Source organism: Anser anser (assembly GCF_964211835.1).
Source record: "Anser anser genome assembly, chromosome: Z".
In the NCBI taxonomy this organism is placed as follows: domain Eukaryota; kingdom Metazoa; phylum Chordata; class Aves; order Anseriformes; family Anatidae; genus Anser; species Anser anser.
Genome location: NC_139723.1, coordinates 74,788,175 through 74,813,071, shown reverse-complemented (window position 1 = coordinate 74,813,071; position 24,897 = coordinate 74,788,175). Strand labels below are relative to the sequence as shown.

The window sequence follows — 24,897 nt, the reverse complement described above, 5'->3', positions numbered from 1 at the left end:
ATGTCTCAGGTCTTCAGTTCCTGTTGCCCCCCTCCCCCATAAAGGCCACTATATTCTCATCCGATTCAAGTTGTCAATCAGTGCTAGGTCGTATCATCTGTTTTGAAAAGATGTATAACATCACAGGTAGATCCAAGTATCAAGATCCATATTATCTGAGTAGAAGAAAAGAACAGCCATGATGTGGATGATTCTGAAGGGTTAATACAGAATGGGATTATCTTTTCCAACAGCAATCAACAAGAAGTTAAGCATCCTCATCTTAGGTACATCAAGGTATTTTTATGATCTAGTTTCTTTAGACAGGCAATGAAATGTACACTTCCTTCTCTTCTAATCACCATTTCTAGTCCCATTTCCTGTACTACTTGGTGCTCTTCAATGCTTCCGAAAGGAGCAGAGATCGGTGTTCTGAATCTATTTGTTCACCTAACTGGAGTTGTAATTAATTCACATTCAGAAGTTGACTACTCCAAGAAAGTACAGGAAATCCTGTTGAGTTTTAAAAACTTATGTCCCATGAATTTCTGTGCTTCTCAGAAACCCTTTTCTCTTTGTGGGCAAGGTGGGTGGTGTTGAGGGAGAAATTGCTTTCTGGTAACCTCAGTTTTCTGTATTAACTTGTGCTTTGCAGCTTTTCACATACAAATGGGGTATTTTTGTGCATAGTTAGGTAGCTCAAAGCTAGTCATCTAACCTTTCCCAGAATATTACAATAAGATCTTCTTGTTCTTCAAGATTTAGACTTGCTACTGAATTAATTTTTGTGTTCAAAGTTTCTACCACAAGATCTTTCATGTTTCTAAAGAAAATATACTGCAAATCAAAAATACAAGATATTTAAGATACTAATGTTAAAAGACAGCCTGAGCCTTTTAAAAGGGGAAAAGGGAAGATAACCTTGAAAATTACTTGAAAAATAGAAAGGAAACCATCTTTTTTCATTGACTCTTTTTCAAATTGCTTTAGATTTTTTAAAATTCAGATTTATTTGAGATATTCCATATATAGTATTATTTTGTGTTCTCTGTTAGATTTTAGGCCACTTCAAATATGTTTTTGTATAATTCACTAGTCATAAGAGTCTAAGGAGTTTTACTTGTAAATGGCACTGTTCTCTGGAGTTTGTGAGAATAGTCAAGAAATCGTTAATCACTAACCATTTTATTGGGGAGGCTAATGCTTTTTTTTTTTTTTTTTAACTGAAAAGCATTAAAAGCATTAGAAGCATTTTTTAAATGAGACAAACCTACTCGTATCTGTGTTTTTTTCCCCTACGTATTTTATCTCTGAGGATCCACTTCACCCAGTTATTTGGAATCTTACTCTGGATTCTTTGAATTAGGAAGTGAAGTTGTAATAACTTTATTTCCAATAATTGGATCAGTTAGGGGGCATTTGGATGCCTGCTGTGGGCCCTTCTTTTTTTAGTTCGTTCCAAGCCCATAGCAGCAGAGACACACATCCCAAGAGTGTGAATCTGCCGGAGCAAAACTATCAAAACTACAGTTATAGGTAAGTAACATTTTTCTCTTACCTTTTAAGTTCGTAACCAGGTCCTCTCCCTTTCTCCCTTTTCCCCATCTCCCCCAAAGTCTCCTGAAGAGAAAAATATTAGAACACTATTAAGAATTAATAGTTTGTTTATGTCTAATTTTATGTAGCCAATGAATGAAATGACAGAATGTGTAATTATAACCAGTATATTACCATTAATTTCCAAAAATGCATTATAGGGCTTTTATTTTCTTAAAACTGGAGATACAAGTGTAGGTATTTGTATAGTAATCTTGCGGAAATTTAGAGTGACTAATACAAGAAGGTGAGAGGAAACAGTGTAAAATTTAAATCATTGTGTCTTGATGTAGTAGGATAATGTGAGAATTAGATATTATATGATTTGTGTATATAAACTTTTGGTAGGTCTGCATTTTGCAGTGTTAAGCAATAGATGAAACTGGCTCTCCCAAGAAAAAGCAGTTTATCAAGTTCAATTTCTATAGTTAAGAGATTTCTTTTGTTTTGTGTTCAGACATGTTTAAGAAATGGAAGAGGAAGAAATTCTTCTTCTATCTTGAGAAATTGCAAAAAGGTGTTGGAAAATTTCCATCAATGTAGGAAAAAGTACTTTGTATGTATATATATTTTTAAAGAATGAAAAACAGATTGAGTGAAACATGCATTTATATATTTTTTTAAAAGTGTTTATTTTTATTTGGTGCTCTTATGAACATGAAAGCGAAAATTCACAGAATAGGAAGTCTATTTTGATTTTATCTATAGCATAAACTAAGATTATAAAATTAAACGTAATTTGCATATAGCATGTGCCCTTGATTGCACCTGTTAGGTGGAAGGGAGGATTTGTAACATTACTTACACAGTAATGACTTTATTTCCTTCTGAGATAGTTGTTTCTCTATGATGGATTTAACTCTTGATAAAGAAATGGCATGTATAATTAATAAAGCTTGAGAAGAGTTCAAGCCCAGCACTTTTATAGATCGTAGTCACTTAGTTCACTCTGACATCAACCTATGATGCTGCAGGTTTTTTTCCATGATCATACTACATAAGTATTACTGGATCTAGTCAACTGAACATATTTTTGAATGTAATTTATGATGTCAGAATGAAGTCAACATCTGAAAGGGAGATTTAAAATGTTCACTAATAAATTTTAAAGTCATTTGGTCACTTTTAAAGTTTGTTGTTCATACAGATTAATAAAAACTAATTCAACATCATAATCTTTGATACATAAAATAAGTAGTTTTTCATTAAACCTGTTTTTTTCTTTCTTGTGAAATTAAGTGCTCTGCTGTGTATTTCAAAAGTAATTGCACTTCAGGTTTTGCTCAGTTTTTCTTTTTTTAACAACTGAGTTTAGAAAACTATAATTCATTACAAAGCAATCACATGCATAATACCCAGCATCTGTATGAGAAAAACCTACCTTATACATAAATTAATATTATTTGTAAAAGCAAAAATAAATTCAGGGAATTTAAGTTATGGTTTTCAGTCTCTAAAGAAGAGTAGATGCTTCATTATATTATTTTGCAGTTCAATTATTCTTATTTTCTGTATTAGTTTTTTCACTGTTATTGTAGTAGACAGAGCATAATGAGTCAACACATCCTTAAGCAGAAAGATTCCTAAGATCATATTTCATTCTCCAGCTATGTTAATTACATTATCTTCATACTTAAGAAAATGAGCCAAACTTTACAAAAATGGAGATTCTGAAGTTTGCTACACTGTAAGGCATGTCAGAGCCAGCTTTAATCTTTTTGTGTTTTGTCCTGAAAGAGTTTGCATGTCCCTCCTGATGGGCTTTCTCTTTTGCACAGTGACCAGAGATTTGATAAAGTCTTTTGACGAGCTGCTAAAAATTAACATCTGTTTCCATACAGTTTCTCAGAAATCCCTTCCTCTGAATGATAGCAGCTGAAAGTTCCTCGGTCTCTGTTAATTTTGGAGCCTTTGGAATTATGTTCAGTTCTGAAAGGCTTCCTATATCAAGATCATCCCTGAGCCCTTTTAGTTTCTTCTGTAAGGGAGCAAGTAGTGAGACTAAAATTGCAGACCTGTGTTTGCTCAGTCTCTCCTTCAAGGCAAAGAAGTAGTTCTGTGGGAATTTCTTCTACTGATTGGAAGGGTTCTCTTTAATTGTTCATTTTTTGGTTCTTGGAACAAATTTTTAGGGGGGAGGTAAGGTGAAAGCAAACTCATGGTCAGTAACACTGAATGTTTATGAAGAAGTAGAAACAGAAAATGAGTGCCCTCACACCATTGTCAGGTCATTCATCAGTACCATTAAAGTAATTTCATATTTAAAACTTCTTTATAGCCAGATTGCATTGAGTGGTTTAGGTTCTTGTGGTCTGCAAAACACTTTTGGTTGGTGGGACAAGGTTTTTTGGGCACCTTTGAAGAGATCTGTGAAAAATAACTAGGAAAAGTGAAACAGTTGTCAGTAAAAAAAAAAAAAAAAATGTTTTTTAAGAGTATGGTTGTGTGCTGTTTGCTGAAAACTGTCTTGAATGGTAACCTAAATAAGATAAAGTTGTAATTGACCTCTGGCTCACTTGTCTGTGAAGTTGTTCAAAAATTGAAGGCTTGATATTAAGTAATAACCGTTTAGGACTGATATGTTTGGAATAAATGCATTCATTGTTGATTTAAATAATGCAAATCAGTGGCATTTAAAATGAATGGAGGCATATCCCTGTGATCTCTAAAGAATGTGAGAATTTAAAATGTAAGAATGTAAGGCTAAATTTTTATGCTTGAAAAAAAAAATAGTAGTCTTTACTGGAGTCATCAAAATGGTTCATCCAGAATTCAATGTTGAGGATTAATCGTCTTTGTAGTTCTGAAGAGGAGTACATACTCATTTAACCATCTGTGATCTGAAGTCTCCAAGTGAATCCCTTACATGGTGTAAATGGGGAAGTGATAATTTAACTGTTGTTTCTTCAAGATCAGTCAGAAGTTTCTGGATTTCAGTGTCTACAAAACAGTATTAAGAGTAGGATGTTACCATTCTGCTAAAACAAAGCTCTGCATCCAAGTGGTTCATTTTTTAGACTTGTTACCTTTCCACAGGTATTTTTTAGAAGACCCATTTCAATTTGCTAGAACATGAAGTTCAGAATATTTTAGGCTATTGTCCTATTTTGTTCATTTGCTGAGAGAGTTTGATTTAGTACTTAAGAAAATTGTTGGATTTGAAGGAAGCAGAAACATTGGAGACTTCATCATTAGTGATGTTCTGACTGCTGCTTTGGAAAGATTTCATGTTAAATGGAAGAATGGAGAAATTTCTTTATTCCAAATCCCCTCATCCAGCCTCTGTCCCTAACATTTGCTCAGCTTCCTACTTCACCTGTTTTCAGGATGGAGGTTCTTCATGTGGTTGACTTGTAGTTTCAGTAGAAATGTATTTGGAGATATCTGTGGTTACTCCAGTGCAATTTGCTTTTATGCAAATGTTCCTTAGTAATTAAACAATTTCTAAACGTGAAAGTACTCACCAAACGATGACACATAGACATTTCCAAAGATGAAGGTCACACCTATCTGCAGGAATCTTGTTCATAACAGGACAGGTGAGACATAACCACTTGGAAATCCAGCTAACTTTTTTTTTTTTAATTTCAAACTTGTGGTTCCTGTAATGTTTAGTTCCTTGCACCACTATGACTCATTTAATTTGACACATCATCTCTACTATGTTTTAGAATGAGGTGGCTTACAATCTTGCTTTGATTGCCAAGTTTTATTGCATTTTGGTGAGCATGCTGCCATGTAAAGAGAACATCTGTATGGATTTGCCAAACCAAAAAGATGCATACATAGGAAAATAACTGGGATCAGACAGTACTCTGAACCATCATAAATTTGCTCAAGGAAACATTTTGGAAGTATCTACATTCTTGGAGTATGGGTGGGGAAAGAAAAAATAGTTCTAGAAAGAAAAGAATCTGAAAACAAACTTGAATACCCAGTCTCAAATACAGTCAGAAAGCTCTTCTGTGGCTAACTACATATTCCTTTTGTTAGAAAAACTGTTGCAAAGAGTTGGAGAAAAAGATCCTGATCACACTTGATTGGTCTCAAGAGCTTGTCAGCATACCTGTTCAGAATTGTGGCAAGCTTTGAACCTAGCTCTGATATTTTCACGAAGTCCTAGTTCCTGATAATAAAAAGAAAGTCTACTGTCTGTGGAATGAAGTGGACGAAGATTGGATAACTATGCCTTGGAGGATGCAAAGTGTATTTGAATGGATATTTTTAAAGTTCTTAAGTTCCTATGTTCGTCAAGACCCTGTTGGGTCCTGGGACTCTTGCCTTAACAAGGTAGATTTATACAAACGTGCATCTATTTGACTGTAAAAGAGAAGACATGAAGAAATCTGTTTGCAGAGGTTAATTATTCTCTCCTCAATACTCTATTGATTATTCTTATATAGCTCAAAGCAAGTCCAAGATTTGATGAAGCCCTTGAAGCCCAACAATGGTGTTTTTCATCTTTCATATTTCTGCAGCAGTTGTGGCAACTTAAAATGGTTTTGTGCTCATTCAATGGATTTTTTTTCATTATACTCAATGAAGATGGTGGTACTATGTATTCATCCTACCTTCTCTGCCCTAATTCAGTATGATATTTTCCTATACTTGGGCCAGCTTTTTTGTCCTAGATCCAGAAATCTCTTAGAGGCAAAACAGTAACGACCAAGTCTTGTTCTGAAGTTCACCATCAAGATGCACTGGAAATACGAAGAAATCTGTGAGTAATCTGTAACTCTGTCTGCAATCACCTTGCCCTTTAGGAAGAGAAAACTTTGAAGGCATCTTTTTCTTCTCAGATAAGAACACAACAGGTTGTGGATATAACAACATACTATAATGTCAGTATTCAGTTGTCAAGAGAAATGAAGAAGGTCCATCAAAGGAGCTCTGTGTTTAGAGGGAATATGCCAAGTTGTGATGTGATCATCTGTCTGTATGTTCTCAACTTACAAGTTGACATTTTGGATGAGGAAGATGAGCAGCATTTTGAGCCTGGTCAGTTATGGAAGTTCAAGAGTGAAAAGTGGTCCTACCTGAATTGTTTTGGTTGTTTAATCTTGGAGCCCTCAGCATGAGGGCTCTGAAAGGTGAGTTTTGGTTGATCCAGCTACAGCAGTTTAAGGCATCACAGCTCCTGGCCATCTGCCTTGCTCCCACAGTAAGGGTAGCAGAAGGAAACATTTGCTTGGCTCTTAGCTGACTTGTTCAGTCTGGTAGGTTAATGCAAAACATCTTCAGTATTGCCTAAAGCTGATGCTCTGGACAATGAAACACACTTGTGGAAATGTGAATGTGTGTTCCCTTCTGCTACAGGTGATAACCTCTGTTAAAGGAATGGGGCAGATAACTGGTAACAGTAATGTCTTAAAGGCTACTGTTAGATCCACCATCTGAGCTATATGATACTTTTTTGGTGTGGCTGATATTTCTGAGTTAAAATGAAGAAACAGACTGACTTAAGAAACACAAGTTTCTTAATTTGTGTTTCAAAATTTGTGGAGTTTTTAATTGAGAAATAAGGTAGTGATGTGTGTGTATGCATGTGTATTTAAAAATAATAATAAAGGGAAAGGGAAATTCAAATTTGAAACCTATCAGTTCGGAGGCTTCTGCTTCCTCACGTTCCTGACACCTGCTGTGAAGTTTAGTGAGGTCAAAGGCCTCAGTCATAGGGAGAAAAAGGTTTTTTGTCAATGCATGAAGGCTTAAAAAAAAAAATTAATCAGTGGTATAGAGAAATTTATCTATATAAGTTCTCATATGAATACCAAAATTGTTGTTCTACAGAAAAAGTAAAAATCTCTGTGCTAAAAAGCTTCACCTTCCATGTGGCAAATTTATTTTGCTTCTCATGCCTGTCATAAAATTGACAGGCTTTCCTACACGTTTTTGTTGAATTTTGAAAAGTTTATCATTTGCAGTTGACCATTTTCTGCATAGAGTTTTTATATCTATCTTTACTGTTGTCTAGCCATTAAATACTGTATATAATTTTGGAGTTTTAGAAAGTTAGCGATGTGCAAATAGATTTGAGAATGAGAATGATGAGAAAAAAAGCCTGTTCACATCACTGGAATTGACCATGTCACTACTGGTTTCTGTGTTGTAATGTTAGTTTTTTCAAATATTTCAGAGATGATCCTTCAAAGTTTTCATTGTTCTGAAAAAAGAATCTTCTGCAAATAGATTAAATTAGAAATTGTGTTATAATTCTGGTTTACAATTTGAGAGGTTTTTTTACTCTTAGAGTTTGTTTATTTCTTCCTTGATTGTTTCCTTACCACTTTACCTGCTCCCAAAAAGAGAGCTAACCAATTGCCTCTAGTGATAGAGCACCACAAATATAGGCACCAAATAAATTATTTTTCTTATATTGTATTTGTGGTCTGGACATTTTGACAATAGAGCTACAGCAGAATTTCTAACCTATGTGTAGTCATTCCTTAGACTTAAAATCATATTCCCTGATTACAGAGAAAGTAATTGTTTGGTTTTGTTTTTAAACAATTTACATAGTGATAGTTGACAAATGAGAATATGAGCCTTAGTGCAGGCAGGACTTTTAGTTTTAACAGCAGTAATTAATTTTAGGTTATAGTACCATGTTGGGAAAATAAATAGCCCATAGTTGAAATGAACAGAACATATTCTTTTTGATATTTTCATGTGCTTTTAATTTCTGTGAATTCTACCAAATTACAACGTGTGTGGTTGGCTCACTTTTTATTTTTCTGTATTCTAATCTTGATGATTTTTTTAGTACAAACTGAAAGGATTATTGCAGAAGAAAGCTCTTGACACTACGTAAAATTATCACTGAACTTTTTATTTTATCCATGAAGTGTTACGGTTGCAAAGGGAAATTACTCAAGCTTTTAAGTGTGTATTGGACCCCCACCTAATATATATGTCTTATGGTATAAGCTCCAACTCTTAGTGTACTGTTTTGCTTCACAGAGAAGCATGGAGTGTTGGAGTTAATTTAATCCTTTTTTGTACATTGGTCCTGTGATCCCTGGCAATACTATGCATGAAGTCCAGCTGAGGCACTGAACCATGCAAGAAGAACCTTTGGCTTAATCATTGCAGATCCTTGCTCATTTCATGTACAATGAAGCAGGCTGAATCTGCAGAGGAGAAAATTTTACAGTAGTATTCATCAAAAAGCAGTTACGAAGGTGCACTTGAAGTTTGTCTTTGCAGACTTTTGCTTCAACCTTAAATTTTTTGTTTGCTTCTTTTTGCCATTATACATTGCAGCTTCTTTATTAGATGGTTCTTTTGGAAATTTTTCTGGAACTTGGATTTCATGTGTTTTCAGGGTGTTTTTTAAAGATGATTAATTGGCACCTGTGGTAGACTGACAATGAACAGTAGTCGATGAATATGTTAAAAATATTAGGCAGACAAGTTCTATTCTTGCTTTTAAATCCAATGAGTTTTGTTGTGCGTGCACATACATGCTGAGCGGGTTTGATTTGTGGGAGTGGATACTTTTGCTAGAATATCTATTCTCTTTCTACATATATCATTTATGATTTTTCTCTTTTAATTTGCAGATAAACCTCTGAAAAAGCGAAAACAAGAAAATAAACCACAGGAGGCTGGGGGTGCTACTGGAGGAAGTAGACCAGCTTCTCAGGAGACAGGTTCTGCAGGAAATGGGGCCAGGCCAGCGTTGATGGTTAGTATTGATCTTCAGCAAGCAGGAAGAGCGGACTCTCAGGCAACAGTAACTCAGGATTTGGAGGCCATCAAAAAGCCTGAAGAAATTAAGCAGTATAATGATGGGTTTATGTGTGTTACCCAAGAAGACGCTGTTGGAGTTCTTAAACTTAAACCTGAAAACCATCCGGAGATTTTTAGGAAAAAGACAGACTTTGAGGGTCAAAAGGCAGATATCCAGCAAAATGAAAACAGACAAATGGAATTTCAGCAAAATGAGAGCAGAAGGTTGGAAAGTAAACACAATGAGAACAAACAAGTAGAAGTTAAATATGAAAGCAAACATGAAAGACAATTGGAACTGAAACAAAATGATAACAGACAGACAGAGGCAAAACAAAATGAGAGCAGGCAAATGGAGGTGAAACAAAATGAGGGAAAACAAAATAACGGCAAACAGGAAATACGACAGAGGCCTGAAACACCCAAACAGAAGAGTGAAGGCAGGCCTGAAACACCAAAACAACAGAAGAATGAAGGCAGGCCTGAAACACCAAAACAACAGAAGAGTGAAGGCAGGCCCGAAACGCCAAAACATAGGCATGATAATAGGAGGGACTCCAGTAAACCATTGTCAGATAAGAAAATTGAAATATCCAGGCATAAGCCTGATGTGAAATCTGATCCTTCAAGGATAAAACCTGAAAGTAGACCAGATCCAGCAAAACAAAGGCCTGATGGGCGTTCAGTTTCTGATACACCAAGGCGTGACTATGATAGCCTAAAACAAAAGTCTGAGGAGAGGGGTGAGTCAGAGAGATTCAGAGGAGATCCATCCAAGATTAGAAGGCCTGAGTATTTGAGATCCTCAAACAAAAATGAGCATGATTCTAAGCATGGTATTAAATCTGATGGTTCAAAAACTGAGAAATTTGAAAGGAAACATAGGCATGAGTCTGGTGAATCGAGGGAAAGGTTTTCTTCTGGGGATCAGAAATCAAGGCCTGACAGCCCTCGTATTAAACAGGAAGGTAAAGGAGATTCTAGTAAATCAAGACCTGATAAACCTGGTTTTAAATCACCTAACAGCAAGGATGAACGAAGGACAGATGGTAATAAGAGTAAAGTAGATAGTAATAAAGCACATGCTGACAATAAAGCAGAGTTTCCCAGTTATTTGTTGGGGGCAAGATCTGGCGCATTAAAACATTTTGTCATTCCAAAAATCAAGCGTGATAAAGATGGCAATGTCACTCAGGAGTCAAGGAAAACTGAATTCAAAGGTGAACATAAGGACAAAGTAGAGAAGATTGGGCTAGTTGAAGATCTAAATAAAGGAGCTAAGCCTGTAGTTGTCCTTCAGAAGCTTTCTTTGGATGATGTGCAGAAATTTATTAAGGATAGAGAAGATAAATCAAGGGGCTCTTGTTTTAAACCTAACAAGAACAAGTCATCCAAATCTAATAAAGGTAAGATTATTTTTGTTAATTGCATTATAGCTTGTACACTCCTTTTCTTTTAGATTTGCTAATCCTGTGGTTAGAAATTAAACAGAAAAGTTTGATATGCTTGCTTATACGGTGATTTTGAAACTCATTTAAGAGCTTGTTACTGAAAATCTTCCTCCAGTGTAAGTGAAATGATTTATTTACTCTGGTGCAAGTACCTAATGTGGGGACACTTAAATGGTTTTAAACTGTACTTCGGCTACATTAGTTAGTCTGGGAACTTACCTAGTTAAACGTTGACTGATAAATGTATTACTTAAACTGGTTTTAAGTGTGTCTGTATAAGGGACTGATACTATTGTAAATAAATCCATAGCTGGAGTGGTGGAAAATACTACTTAGGCAAGCCCTAAGATTATTCTTCTACATTTCTAATGAGGACTGAACTGTGGTTTTCCAAGAAATGTTCTACAATAAACCATAACAAGAGTTAAAAAATATGACCTGCCTTTTACAGTACAAATACAACACACTTTTGGAGAGCCTCCACACTTTACGCTGTGTAACAAACTTACAAAAAGGTTTTGTCTTTAGGAGAATTTAGACGTTGTCTCTAAGGTCTACTGTAGGTGGAAAGAGGAATGGAACTGGTAAACAACTAGCTGACATTTTTAAGTTAGTAATATGGACAGGATATTTTTCAGTATAGTTTGTAGGTTTAATATTTGGTTGTTGCTTCTACAGATTCATCACTTCTTATATGATCACTTTTCTTCTTTGTGCTATAATTTTGGTTTCTTTGATTTCAAACTGAAGTAGGTCATCTCGCATTGTGAAATAAATGTTACTAACTGGTCAGGGTTACTTTTTTAATGTTTAGTATTTAAAGCATTTCCATTTCTTACATAGTTGTGTTTACAGAGTTGTCATGTCTCAAAAATAGAACAAGTGGCAGGGGGGAGGATTGCAGCTGTATGCAGGATTATTTATGAATGCAGTTACAGGTATAACATTGCTCATGAATTTGAGATTAAAATGTTTTGCAAAGTTAAGAAATAATGTAGATAAGTGATGTGGAAATCAACTTTGTGAATGTATAATGGATTATGTGCATGGGTACAGACTGATTTTTGTATAAAGAATTTATTGTGCTAAATCTGTTTTCTACTAACTTGATTGTATTGACTTTTAAAGACTTAATTCAGTATGAGTATTACATGTTTTTTGGTAAAATATGAACCTCCTTGTGCAATATTTTCTCTTAATCCTGAAAATATGAACATTTCCCTTCTTCCTTCTGAGTTTCGGAACAGGCAAGATGTCCATTGCTAACAGTAATAGCTATCTGAAGTTGGACATAAAATTATGATACTTTTTTGTTGTCTAAAGATTTTGCATGAAACCTGTATGTTTTTGATAGAGATGGAATTCAGTGCTGTCCTCAAAAGGATAAGCTATGAATTCATACAATTCTATGTGCAGAGAATTAGTACTTTTTAAAGGTGTTCTAGCTCCCTCAGAGCTATATACAGTGCGTACATGCTTTCTAAAATGTTTCCGAAGTAGACTTTGTAGCCTAGAGTATGTGGTTATTTAATAATATGTTTTAGTAATGCATAAAGGATTAAAGGACTTGTCCAATTGCCATGACTCTAGTAGCTGTAGTACACATGAGCAGTGCATTCATTTCAAGCTTAGGTTTATAACCTTTCTGGAAAGTTTGTATATTTCATGTTTTGAGAAGTCATACATGTTTCTTACATATTCTGCAATAACTTGGGACTTATTTTCCAGGAAAAAAAAATAATAATGTGTTGTCAGTCTCTGCTATTGTATCCAGAATAAGATTCTTACAAAGATACTAGAAATAGGTTTCGTGGAGAGAATAATGTTGTAACTACATTTTCTTTCAAGTCAAATTTTGAATTTTCAGACGTGTATTTTGTAGAAAGTGTCTTTGAACTTCATATTTTTCACGTGTATTTTTAGTTTTATGCTTTTTGCCCAACTTCCTGATAACTTACTTCCTAGGATATTTTATGCTAAATAATTACGTCAACTCCAGTGTCTGAAATGGGTCCTAATACATAAAGCTATCTTTTTATAAGCTGAAGTCTACTTATCAAAAAACAGCAGACTGATACAGAAAGTATTCAAGTGAGTTCCACAATGTCCTCACTCCAGTTCAGACAAATAGTGTTCACTGCTTTACTCTGCCATTTTTAGTTATAAACATTTTAATTCACTAGAAAAAGTACTATTCATAAGCATTCTTTATTTAGTTCATCCCTTATTTCTTATTAGATTGTAGCAAACCTTTTCTGGTGTTGCCTTTAGCATCACTGTTTCACTTCTTCTCCCATCCCTCTTACTTCATATAGCTTAGTATATTTTGATTTTTCTTTCCTTCTCTTACTTGCTTTTATTTCTTGTCCTTTGTTTTTCCTTTGTCATCCATCCCTTCCACAAGAAAATATCTTCTTCTGGTATTATCACATTCAACATCATTGCTGTGATTCAGCTTAAATCTGGTTTAAAAGAGGATTAGTTCAGCTAGTTCAAAACATCATTTATATAGTCATTCTGTCTTAAGGGACTAGTGCCAATTCATTATAAAACTCAGGAAAATCACTTATTTTAAGCTAAGGTGAATGTTTTGTAAACCAGAAATCTATATAACTTTATATATAGTTTTAATAAATTTTAAATTTGAAAGTCATGTCTTTATTGTGCATGTGCCTTCATTATTCTGTAAAAACACTTAAAATATTTTTACCATATTTTACAGACAGGTTTGGAATTTTATAAGCTATTAAATGAATAGGAGGGGTAGCCATAGTGTGTGACTGTTAATGATTGAATCATCCTGACAGTCCCTTTTGACATTTACAAGGGAGAAATAACATTTTTCTCTCTTACAATCTTTGAACACTTTTCTGAAAGGTGCACTCCGTCTCAGAGGAAAGCTGTGGAAATACCGTCCTAGTGGTTGTTTTTTTTAAGGGGTCTTATGCTGGCCTGTTTTGTAAAGGTCAGAATGAATTTATAACACTTCTTTCTTGTGGTTTTAATGTCTGTGAATGCCATTTATCCTGGTTTTAATGCAAATATATATTGTAAGAGATCCATGGAACTCAAGTTTGTGATTGTGAGGTTGTGTGTGCTGTCCTTCCTTTTCAGAGCTTCAGTGAATACCTTCTCTGCTGCTTCTTATAGCTAGACTGGTCAGATATATGGGAGCTGATGGGAGCTGTTACCAGTTTCACAGTTAATGTATTCTGGACAAGAAAAAAAATTAATAAAGTATGAAATAGATATGATTAATGTAACTCTGCGTAAGGAGATGGCTGAAGTGGTTTATTATATGTTTGGCTTCCCGAAATCAACAGTACATATGTAATGTCAGTTTCAGTTTAGGGCAAAAGAGTGTGTGTTTTTAAGACTTGTGCAGAAATGCCATTTGGGTCTTCAAGTATCATCTAAAAAAGTTTGTGTTTAAAAAAAAAAAATCGAATACCACATCCTGCTCCTTCATTGTGTAGATTGTTATTATAGGATTTCGTTATCTCTACAATACAACTGTGAAGACAGGTTTTGATTGCCCAGTGCAAGTCTTCCTAAATACATTGCATTCTCTGCTGCTGTGTTCTGAAATTTGAATGAAGATTTACTATTTCTTCAGAGGTGTTCTTCATCCATTTTTTACAGGAGCAACTAAAAATTTCACTGCAGCTCAATCATCTTCATGTCGTAGAGCTAAAACAATGCTTCTAGATTTTCCTGTGTTCTATGCCTATGCACTTGGTTGCTATTTTTTAATTCAAATGACATTTTTAGAACCTATAATAACTACAGTTTGTAGTCACTGATAAGCTATAGCAATGTAACACTCTATGGCTTTGGGTAACATGCTGCTTCATCTCTGAGTTCTAGCACTGCTGGAAACTGTGTTGCTTGTCAAGCTGAGTGATCGATTAGATGTTCATCTTCTACATAGGAATGACAAGAAGGTGAATATTCCATGATGAAAAACTGTATCCACATTGTGTTGGCTCATTGCGCCAACTTGTACCTCTTCTCACAGTTTTCTTGACAGCACAGCGGAGCTACTCACCAATATTTTCTAGTACAGCTGAAAACTGGACAAAAAGGGAGTATTAATTTTAAACACTTGGTGAAATCCTTCATGTATAGGACATAAAGATTACCATTGTGAAAGTCCCTAATTCCACAGATCTGAAATTTGGGATCACTGTCTTGGAGTTCCTGGTAGAAGCTGCGTTAGCACAAGGGAATAATAAACCACTAAGCATCTTGCAAGTTGCATGTGATGCTAGGTGCATTGAGCAAAATATAATTTTCTCTCAAGTTCTCTTGTAAGTTATACAGCATTTCAGAGAAGCAAAGGACAATGTTTCATGGTTTACAGCAAGGAGTTTTTCATAATTCTTCTGAGCTGAAGACTTTGAAGCTTCTCATAAACTCTAAAGTTAACTGGATTTTTAGAAAAACTGTATCACTTTCATAAGAATTCTACAGTCTTTCTGTTTTCATGTTGCCTGATACAATAGTGACCAGTGCTTTCCAGCTTGACTAGACTGGAAGTGCAGCTGGCTGTTCCTCATGGCATTAGAAGTATTTAAAGATGTGCTGGGTTTACCAAGAATCTGTTAGCCCTAAGTCTTTTTTCTCTTTCATTACGTTCTTGTAAACAGGATCACAATTTGAAAAATACTCCAGGCATCATTTAGTCAAAAGCCAAAAACAAATTATATATAATGAGCTAAATTCAATAGCCTAGAAAGGTCTCAGTTCTTTAGCATGCTTTGCACCAGAATTGATCATTTTTGGAACATTGTATCTGTCCTCTCCTGAAAAGTATGCTGGGATGCATATTGGCATTGTACATACTCTCTGGGGTCTTTGGTTTTGGTGTTAGTTTTTCGAAAGCTTGGATAAATTGGATAAATGTTGGATAAATTCAGCAGCTGCACACTGGAGTCCTTTCTTGTGTTGATCTGGTACCAGTATGATAGGAGATATTTTCAGCACATCATTTTGCCTAGAAGCTGCTTGGGTTATTTCCTACTCGTATATTTGCCACTAAGGTAAATATTCTGGTTCTTGCGCTCATAGTTCTCAAGTCTTCTCTGGGTAACAAAAGTGAACATCACATATTGCACATCTAGTTCTTAACAATAACAATAAACTTCACCAAACCTACTAATTTGGTCGTACATTTGTTCATCAAAATTACCATGGTTTGTCTGCAGATTTAGGAGTGTATGATTTAATTAGTTCACTTTTGAAAGATAATAAATTCTTCTTACTACATGTGTCAAAGTTACCTAATTTGTCAGAGCAATCAACCTTCTTCACTGAAAGTCTGAAACTGCCTTTGGTTCATGGGCTTGGATGCTTGATCAGGTTCCTCTTATTTCTGGGAAAAGCTAAAGTTACTTTCCATAAATAATTTTTGCAACAGTACATTGCAATATGGAAAAATGAGGGCCAGCAATTTATCTGACGTTACAATGTATGCAGGGCACTAGGCAATGCAGACTCGTTCATTTACCTAAACATCTAAATAAGGATGTTATTTCTCAGTTTATGTGCAGGGATATGTTATCAAAATCTTTGGGTTGAATTTTCTTCTAAGCAAAGGGTAAATTCGACAAAAAGCAAATAGTGGAAAGTCTCACATTTGTTTCTGGTAAATGAACTTTTCAGTTGCTCAACATTTTCACCCATTTTAGGTGAGTGCTTTTGTGCAAGAAAATGTGAACAGTTAACTTGAAATTTGGAGTTTCTTTTTGATCTGTGGGTACATTAAGAATGAACATAAGGAAAGGATGAGACCTTTTTTTCTTCAACTTACTGAAGTCTTGTTTTCGTCAAATAAAGGTTTCTTAAATATACTTACTGTTTTATTATCTACTAAGCAACATTTATTATCTTCTAAGCAACAGTATTTTATATTAAAAGCTAAAGCATCAGCAGCCTGTTTTTTTTTTTGTGATTAAGTTGCTTTAAAGAAGCAAAACAAGAGTAGCTTCCTGGGATGTTTTCAGCGGTAAAGGCTAAAAATGTTAGTGCAAGATAAAAACAGATCTTGTTGTACCTGTAGTCAAAAATCAGCTAGAAATCATGGCATTTGTTTTGCTTGTTCTCTGCAAAGATCTTGTTTGTATTATATTGCTTAAATGGGAGTATTTCTTTTATGAGAAGAAAAATTCTGAGGTGTAACTTTATTTTATTTAATGCTCTTTTTTCCTAGGTGAGGCCCCATGGCTCAGTTTTTAAATTGATTGATATACACAGCTAGGAAAGTGCATCAACCATAGATTTCTAATTCGAAAGATTAACAGTAGTAATTAAAACAAAACAAAACAAAATCTGTGTTTTGCATCTGTGCAAAACACCTTAACTTTTTAATACAATATATTGAGTTAGCTTAAATTTCAATGCCTATGTTCAGAAGCAACGATAGTGAAATTCTATTTCGGAAAAGTAATTCCCTCACAACTTTCATTCATAAAAGTGAGTTTCTTTGTGCAGAACTGCATTTATTTCAATTGCTGATCTTGCTCCATGTTACTCTGAGTAATGCTGTATTATTCGTAAAGCATCTTTCAAAACTAGACCTTTCTAGGTTCCTTTTATGAATTTATAAAGATGAGAAGTCAGTTAATAGCAATAAGGAACAAAATAACTTGTGATATAGTTGCTGCAGCAATTGGATAGCTTGAGGTAATCATTCACACTAAGGTAATGCAAGTTCTGATGCTTCTTGGCAGTTTTTGGAGGGGATGTGTTGGCTGTATTCCCTGCTCTCTGCCTGGGTCCTTCAGCATGCTCTTTGGAAATCTCTTCCCTGCATCAAAAAATATTTCTTGCTTCTAAGAGTGTTTTGTACTATTACAAAATCCTTTTTGAATCTGTGGGGCTTAGCTGGGGGCGGCGATAACCTCCAATATATGGTGGAATTACTCAGTTGCTTTGTCCAGGCTTTTCTCTGACCAACCAGCCTGATGGGTCCCATTTAGAATCATAGAATCATTAAGGTTGGAAAAGACCTCCAAGATCATCTGGTCCAACCATCCCCCAACCACCAATGTCACCCACTAAACCATGTCCCTAAGCACCACGTCCAACCTCTCTTTAAACACCCCCAGGTACGGTGACTCCACCACCTCCCTTGGCAACCCGTTCCAATGCCTGACTGCTCTTTCTGAGAGGAAATGACTCCTAATTTCCAACCTAACTCCCCCTCAGCACAACTTGAGGCCATTCCCTCTAGTCCTATCACTAGTTACCTGTGAGAAGAGACCGACCCCCAGCTCCCCACACCTTCCTTTCAGGCAGTTGTAGAGAGCAGTAAGGTCTCCCCTGAGCCTCCTCTTCTCCAGACTAAACAGCCCCAGTTCCCTCAGCCGCTCCTCACAGGACTTGTGTTCCAGGCCCTTCACCAGCTTCATAGTCCTTCTCTGGACATGTTCCAGGCCCTTGATGTCCTTCCTGTGGTGAGGGGCCTAAAGGTGAACATGGTATTCGAGGTGCGGCTTAACCAGAGCAGAGTACAGGGGAAGGCCAGAGCTGAGGACTGGAATGTTAACAGGGAGACTGAGCCCCACCTTTTTCAGAATCTTCCAGAGTCTGGGAACCTTCCCTTTGTGTCATTGTTAGGGTAGATAAAGAAAAATTATTTTGAAAGATGTGTTCAAGCAGGTTCTGTGGAATGGTACAGGACATAATTCCTCATGAGGGGGAATGGAGGGGAAGGAGCCGATCTATTCTCTTTAGTCACCAGTGATAGGACCAGCGGGAATGGTGCCAAGCTGAGGCAGGGGCGGTTTAGGCTAGACATCAGGAAGAGGTTCTTCACTGAGAGGATTGTCCCACACTGGAACAGGCTCCCCAGGGAGGTAGTCACTGCACTAAGCCTGTCAGAGTTTAAGAAGCATTTGGACTGTGCACTTAGTCACATGGTCTGAATTTTTGGGTAGACCTGTGTGGTGCCAGGATTTGGACTCGATGATCCTTATGGGTCCCTTCCAACTTGGGATACTCTATGATTCTATAATTCTTCCTGGCACTAGGTCTCCCTCCTGCCAGATCCTCTGCAGCAGAGAATCCTGTGGGCTCCTGTAAGTCTCTTGGGCAGTGGTAGTGAGGGATCTGAGTCTCCTGCTGTCCATCTGTGTGGGTGTGCTGATCTCATGTGTTGTCCCTTCGTGTATGTAGTCAAAAGGTGAGGTTAAATAAATGATAGAGGGTCTATATCCTGCTTAAAAGATATAGCTGTATACACTTCCACAAACTTTAATATAGAGTGGGATAGCAAAGATGAAAGCCACTGAAGTAAATGGACTACTAAGATTATTTTCGGTCAGCATTCATCTTGGCTATGTGTTTTTCAGCTGATGATACAGTATCAAGATAAAAGTGGAACTTCTGTCTTAAGAGCAGATGTATTTTCCCAATGCCTTAAATTCCTCCTTGAGAAAAGGGCTGCCGTTGCCTGTGTTTCCTCTTCCATTCTTAAACCTGTCTTGGGCACAGAATTATATGGAGGAGTGTGAAGCCAGTGGGTGAGGGACTTGGATTACCAAGGACTCCGTGCACCATATAAAGAACATAGTGGAACATTTTAAGTAAAATAGCAGTGGAAAGGATATTGTTAAATTTGCACACTGATATTTGAAAGTTTACAGCTTCAACCTGTAAGCTGTTCATCACTCACAGGTGACGTGTCCCTTTGCACTGTAGTGCTTGAGTGCTATACTCTAGTAGTACTTAACTATTTTTAAAGGGTGTTTGTTTTCCAAACATCTTTGTACAGTGGGGAGGTACTTTCATACCCTCTTTTTTCTTTTAGCTCTTCATCCAAAATAGAATTAAGCTGTGAGTCTATACGATTGTAGTTACAATGATACGGCTATCCAAGAACAAGAAAGAAAGCAGTTTTATTATGGAGTAACAGTGTGTTTTATTCAATTTAGCACAAGAGTTTGAGGGTTATTTGAGCTAGGCCAGAAAGAAACAGCTTTCCTTCCTACATATGTGTCTAATGTAGGATGTTTTATCCATGTAGTTACTGCAGTGACCCAGGGTGACTTGAGAATGATAAGAAAGTAAGCTGGTGATACATAAAAGATGTAAATCCAAAGCCTCAGTTCATATTAAAACCACTGGAACATCATCTATCAAATGCTCAGAGAGGGAATGTAAGGGAAGTAAGCTTGGCCTCTGTAGAATAACAGCAAGACTGAATATACTAGTCATCAGCAAAGAAGAGTCCAGTAGTCAGGTAATGGCTCATGTGGCCAAAAAAAATTTATCTGTAGTCTGTTTTCATTTTTAATGTCAAATGAAAGTGTATGACAATTTATTAGTGTAGAAGTCCCAGAATGCGGAGAGTGGCTAAATTTAAATTTCTGAACACTGAGAAATGAAAGCTGAGATTCATATCCCCACCCCAAACAAGTGGCATTGTTCCCTCTTAGGCTCTTCTGTGTTCTTTCATACAATGTCTTGGTACTTGGAAAAGTTACGTTTTAAAATGCAAGTTGCATATAGAGATTGGAAATATGAAATGCTATTAATTGTAAGTTTTGCTTATTACCAATTATTACACAAAAATTGAGAAGACAATATATATGGGAGACTAACTTATGTAAAAGACTTCATTAACATAAACCTAAGTTTTGAAATTAATTTCAGGGGCCATTTTTCTTCAAGCACTTGTTAATTTGCTGCAATAGATGTATCTGCAACAGGTCATTTAGATATTATGAATACAGAATGGTAAAATATCCTGCATTGGAAGGGGACCCACAAGGATCATGGAGTCCAACTCCTGGCTCCACACAGAACCACCCAAAAATCAGACCCTATGTCTGAGAGCGTTGTCCAAACGCATCCTGAACTCTGGCAGCTCATTCTGTGACCACTGCCCTGGGGAGCCTGTCCCAGTGCCCGAGCACCCTCTGGGTGGAGAACCTCTCCCTAACACTCAGCCTGCACCTCCCCTGTCCCAGCTCCATGCCATTTATCAATATAAACAAGCCTGGTATTGATTGCTTCCACTCTATTAATAGCTTCTTATAGTTATGGAAGTAGCTTTTTTTTTTTTTATGTTTTTGAATCTTTGTGGCTGGTTAGTTCATAGGAAATAGCACCAAAATGTAAACTATATATCTGTTTTCCCTATTTTGGAAAGTAAAGATAAGTTATTGTCTTTGTTATCAAAACAAGATAAGAGTTTATTAGCATTGGTTTTGATTTAATGGCATGAACAGCCTTTCTGATCCTGGAAGGCTTTCTAATGCATCAGCAAGCATCACTTCCTTTCCATACCTGCTTGTCTGAAATTTTTGCCTCAAGCTGGGTGAAACTAGTCTGAATACACTGACTGTTGTGTCAAAGTGTAGCGCTGCTGTCCATATTGAATGGATCCAATAAATGTCCATAATGATATTGCCTTTCCTCACTTGAAGGCAATGCTGGTAATGGATACGTTTACCTGAATCAGGCAGGTCTACCTGGCTGAAAAAATTCAAGGCAAAATGAGCTTAGATCCCTCTAAAGATTAAGTTTCTGAAAGTATTAGCTAAAGTTAAAGGTTGTTTAACAAACTTGAAGCCACATATCAAGCTGTGAACAAACGGTAATGCTGAACATTTGAATCAGATCTGTGCCTTTCTATTTTTTTAAGCCATATGTGTAGAAATGAAAAAAATATATTCACTAAGATTTTAGTGCTTGTAGAACACTTTCTACTATACATGTCAAGACCCTTTGAAAAGCTTACTAAATATGGGAAGAAGATTACAGACTAATTCCGTTTTAGCTGAAGTTCTCTAGCTGTTTTTTAATTGTGTGTCATTTTGTCAAGAATTGCTGGTGAGAAAACAAGTGTCTTGAGTCAGTGGATATTTAGTAACAACTGAAGACTCTTGAGTGTCTTCTCTAAGAAACCTTTTGGTCATGATGCATGACCTAAAACAACATTGTCTTCTTCCACCAGCAAGCAACTAGTATACAAGTCATGAACAGCATTGTATAGGTCTGGACAAGCACTGAAGAAGAAATAGTTGTTTATGTTTTCAGCTCTTAAAGATGAAGTGTTTTTACAGCTATTCTGTCCTTCAGTCCGTCAGATTTGCTCATGTAGAGTGTACCAGCATTGAGATTCCTTACAAAATAGAGTAAAGATCTGGTTACAGTGGCCATTTCTTGTGTGTGTTTTTTTTTTTTTTACTTGTTTACTTGTTTATTTGTTTTATATTAGTGACAGCTTTGAGGGTGTGTGTAAGTGTCTGAAGAACACTGATGCCTGTAGTCCATTCTAAGTATATTGTGTTTAGCAATTGCAGACATTGCTGTTTCCTGGTGCATTCTTACTAACTTACAGAGCAACTTTTTAGTAGTTACTTTCTCCTTTGCTATTTTAAAAGCCATGCAAACTAGAGGCAAATATAACCAGTAAAAGTGGAAGCAGGAAAATGACGTGCAACGTCTTAGCAAACTTACCAAACAAATTGAAAAACTGCAAGTGATCACACATGTTTTTGTATATGCTTTCACATGGTTTTGCATTATATATTCTTCTAATCATTTTTGAAAAGGATCTTGTAAACTGAAAAGGCATTAGCATGGGGCTTACAGCCTAACGTTTGTTGCTGTGTGACTGGATTCTTGTGATGAACTGGATTCTCTTAAGTATTTCTTTACTACCGTGAACAAATAAGAAGTACGTTTTTAATATGGAGCTCTAAAATGAATTTAGTAAGGTGTTTCTAGTGAAGGTTGGGTTGCCTTGATTCAACATAGCATACATTGTAAAATAAAATATTACTGACTGGAGTCCCACTGTATATAATATCCCTGAATTTCTTTAAAAAATGATGAGCAGTCCTTTTCCATGTATATCAGAATTGTTGATACATGTGCAGTCATGCCTAACTGTATGAGTAAAACTCTTTTTAGATTCGGTTACTTACAATCCTCAGCAGCTAAGGTAACTACATGCAGCAGACTTGCTCCAGGGAAGATTGTGAAAGATACAAAATCTTTAAAGATGACTTATAGAGACCTTTAAAATGTTTTTTTCTTTTCTGCTATTCCCTTCTTGAATAAAGAATGCTTTATATATTTTATATGCTGTCATCTGAAATATCTGTAACTGGCAAGAGTGCAGTTCAAGCAACTATTTGAGTTTAGCATTGGAGAACATAACACAAACAAAACAACTTGGGACTTTTGAGAAGGAAATAGTTATTTTTCCAAATATTTACAGTACTTGCATTTTTATTCTTTCATTGATGTCTAGTTAACATGGTGGCAATTGACTTATTTTTAAAGATTGTTCCCAGAATTCTCAAAATCAATAAGGAAAGCAAGAACAGATGTTCCTATGAGTTATAGTAGGCTGTGGTTTTTGTTTATTGTTTTGTTTTTAAGGGTTTTCTTATGCAAAAAACACCACCTTTCATCATACTGAGACTTTCTTTGTGCACAGTGTAAGCAAAATAAAGAACAAATTCTGTTCTAACAGTTCCTAAAAGCCTTAGGAACCTTAATATTGCTTCGTGAAATATTCAGACATAGTTTTGAAATTAAGTAGGTGTCTTAAGTCACAGAAGACTTGCCAATGGATATACAATTCATTACTGATTTGTTTCCTTTTCTCATTTCTTCCCCAAGTGATCTTAGTAATTACTCTGCTTTTATATATATACTGTTCATGGTAGACTCGGAAATACTTAAGCATTTTTAGAAAGTACTCCTGTTGGCGTATAGCTTTAAAACATCTATATGAATTTTAATGCACCTTTTGTTCCTTTACTTGTAACTGTTTTTAGCAATACCTTCATTTGTCAGATTTACTGTAAATTTTATTGTCTATGAGTAGTCCTGCTGACTTCAGTGCATTTAACCACAGTGCATAAAACTGAGAGCCAGGATCTGAGGCCCACAGGTCTGCACCTGTGGAAATTGTCCTAAAACAACTACGTGCAAATGTCCTTCTTGCACCTTCCCCAGATGCTGCAGAGGTATACAAAGGGACATGGAGTATTAGGTGGGGACACCACTGCTCATAGACAGCTGTGCAACCTCCAGATTAGACCTGGCTGGCATCCAGTCAGCTGGTAGTACACACACAGGAACTAATCTGTCTGTGCTGGCATACCTCTCTTCCCATCTTTGCTCAAATGCCTAGCCCACAAGGAATAATCATTTCATAGCACAATGGTAAACCATGCTGTGAAATGTTTTGTAGCAAACAATATTGAGAATTTAGGTACTGTTGGCAGGTGGTGAGTACCTGAGATCGCAACTTAAGGCAAATAAATGTGACCATAGTCTGGGGGAATCAGGGACAACTTTCACTAACAGCTTTATTTGATAGATATTTACCTACCTCAGTTCAAAAATGTTCAAAGTAATTAATATTTTTAAGTTAAATCTTTTTTTTTTCTTTTTTTTTTTTGAAATGCACTTAACTGAGAGGACTTGCTTGAATGTACTTGAGAAATACAGAAAAATAATTTTCTGATTGTAAGTTTCATTGCTTACAGACAATTTTTTGAGCATAGACAGATGTTGAAACCAGAAGTATAAAAAACTTTTAAATTTAATTAAAAAATACTGTTGAAAACTATTTTCTAACATTAAGGCTCTTCTAATTCCAGCTGAAGGTTTTTAAAAAGGGAAAAAAAAATACTTTAAACTTGGATTAGGAGATGGGATATTAGTGTAAAAATTGAAATAAATTTTTGAAAGTTATGTTACTGATATAGTGAATGCAATTAAAAATGAAAAACCATCCAGAATATATCTTGAAAGACTTTGTTTCTATATATATATACATATATAATATGCATATATAATATGCATATATATCTAGCAAAATTGGCAGGTGATTTCCTTTGTATCTAAACAATCGTGTATACTTTGGGGAAGGAGGGAGGAGCACTTGTGACAGTAGCAGTTATTCTTTGCTGGAAAAAGTTAACAGATAGTCTGTGCATAAAGCTCTTTGGTAAATAATGATGACATCAAATAAACAAAACCCCAATAAATGATTTTGAATTACTTTGATTTCCTTGTCACTTCTAAAAAATTTGACTGCAAATCTCCTTCATACTGACTGCATATGTGTCTAACAGTTTCAAAATGTGATGAGAATGGTGCAATGTTG

General features: G+C 35.8%; 1 protein-coding gene across 7 annotated transcripts in view; it reads left to right on the top strand.

The window, feature by feature from the left end:
• The window catches only part of NIPBL (NIPBL cohesin loading factor), a 168,541-nt gene that overhangs the window by 97,236 nt on the left and 46,408 nt on the right, over window positions 1-24,897 (top strand). For 4 of the 7 annotated variants that reach the window (XM_083818452.1, XM_083818449.1, XM_083818450.1 and 1 more), the window contains one exon: window positions 9,138-10,712. The exons of the other annotated variants lie outside the window; for them this stretch is intronic. In XM_083818452.1, the coding sequence (XP_083674578.1) occupies window positions 9,138-10,712 (1,575 nt within the window). The remainder of the gene's footprint in view (window positions 1-9,137; window positions 10,713-24,897) is intronic. 7 annotated transcript variants of the gene reach the window in all.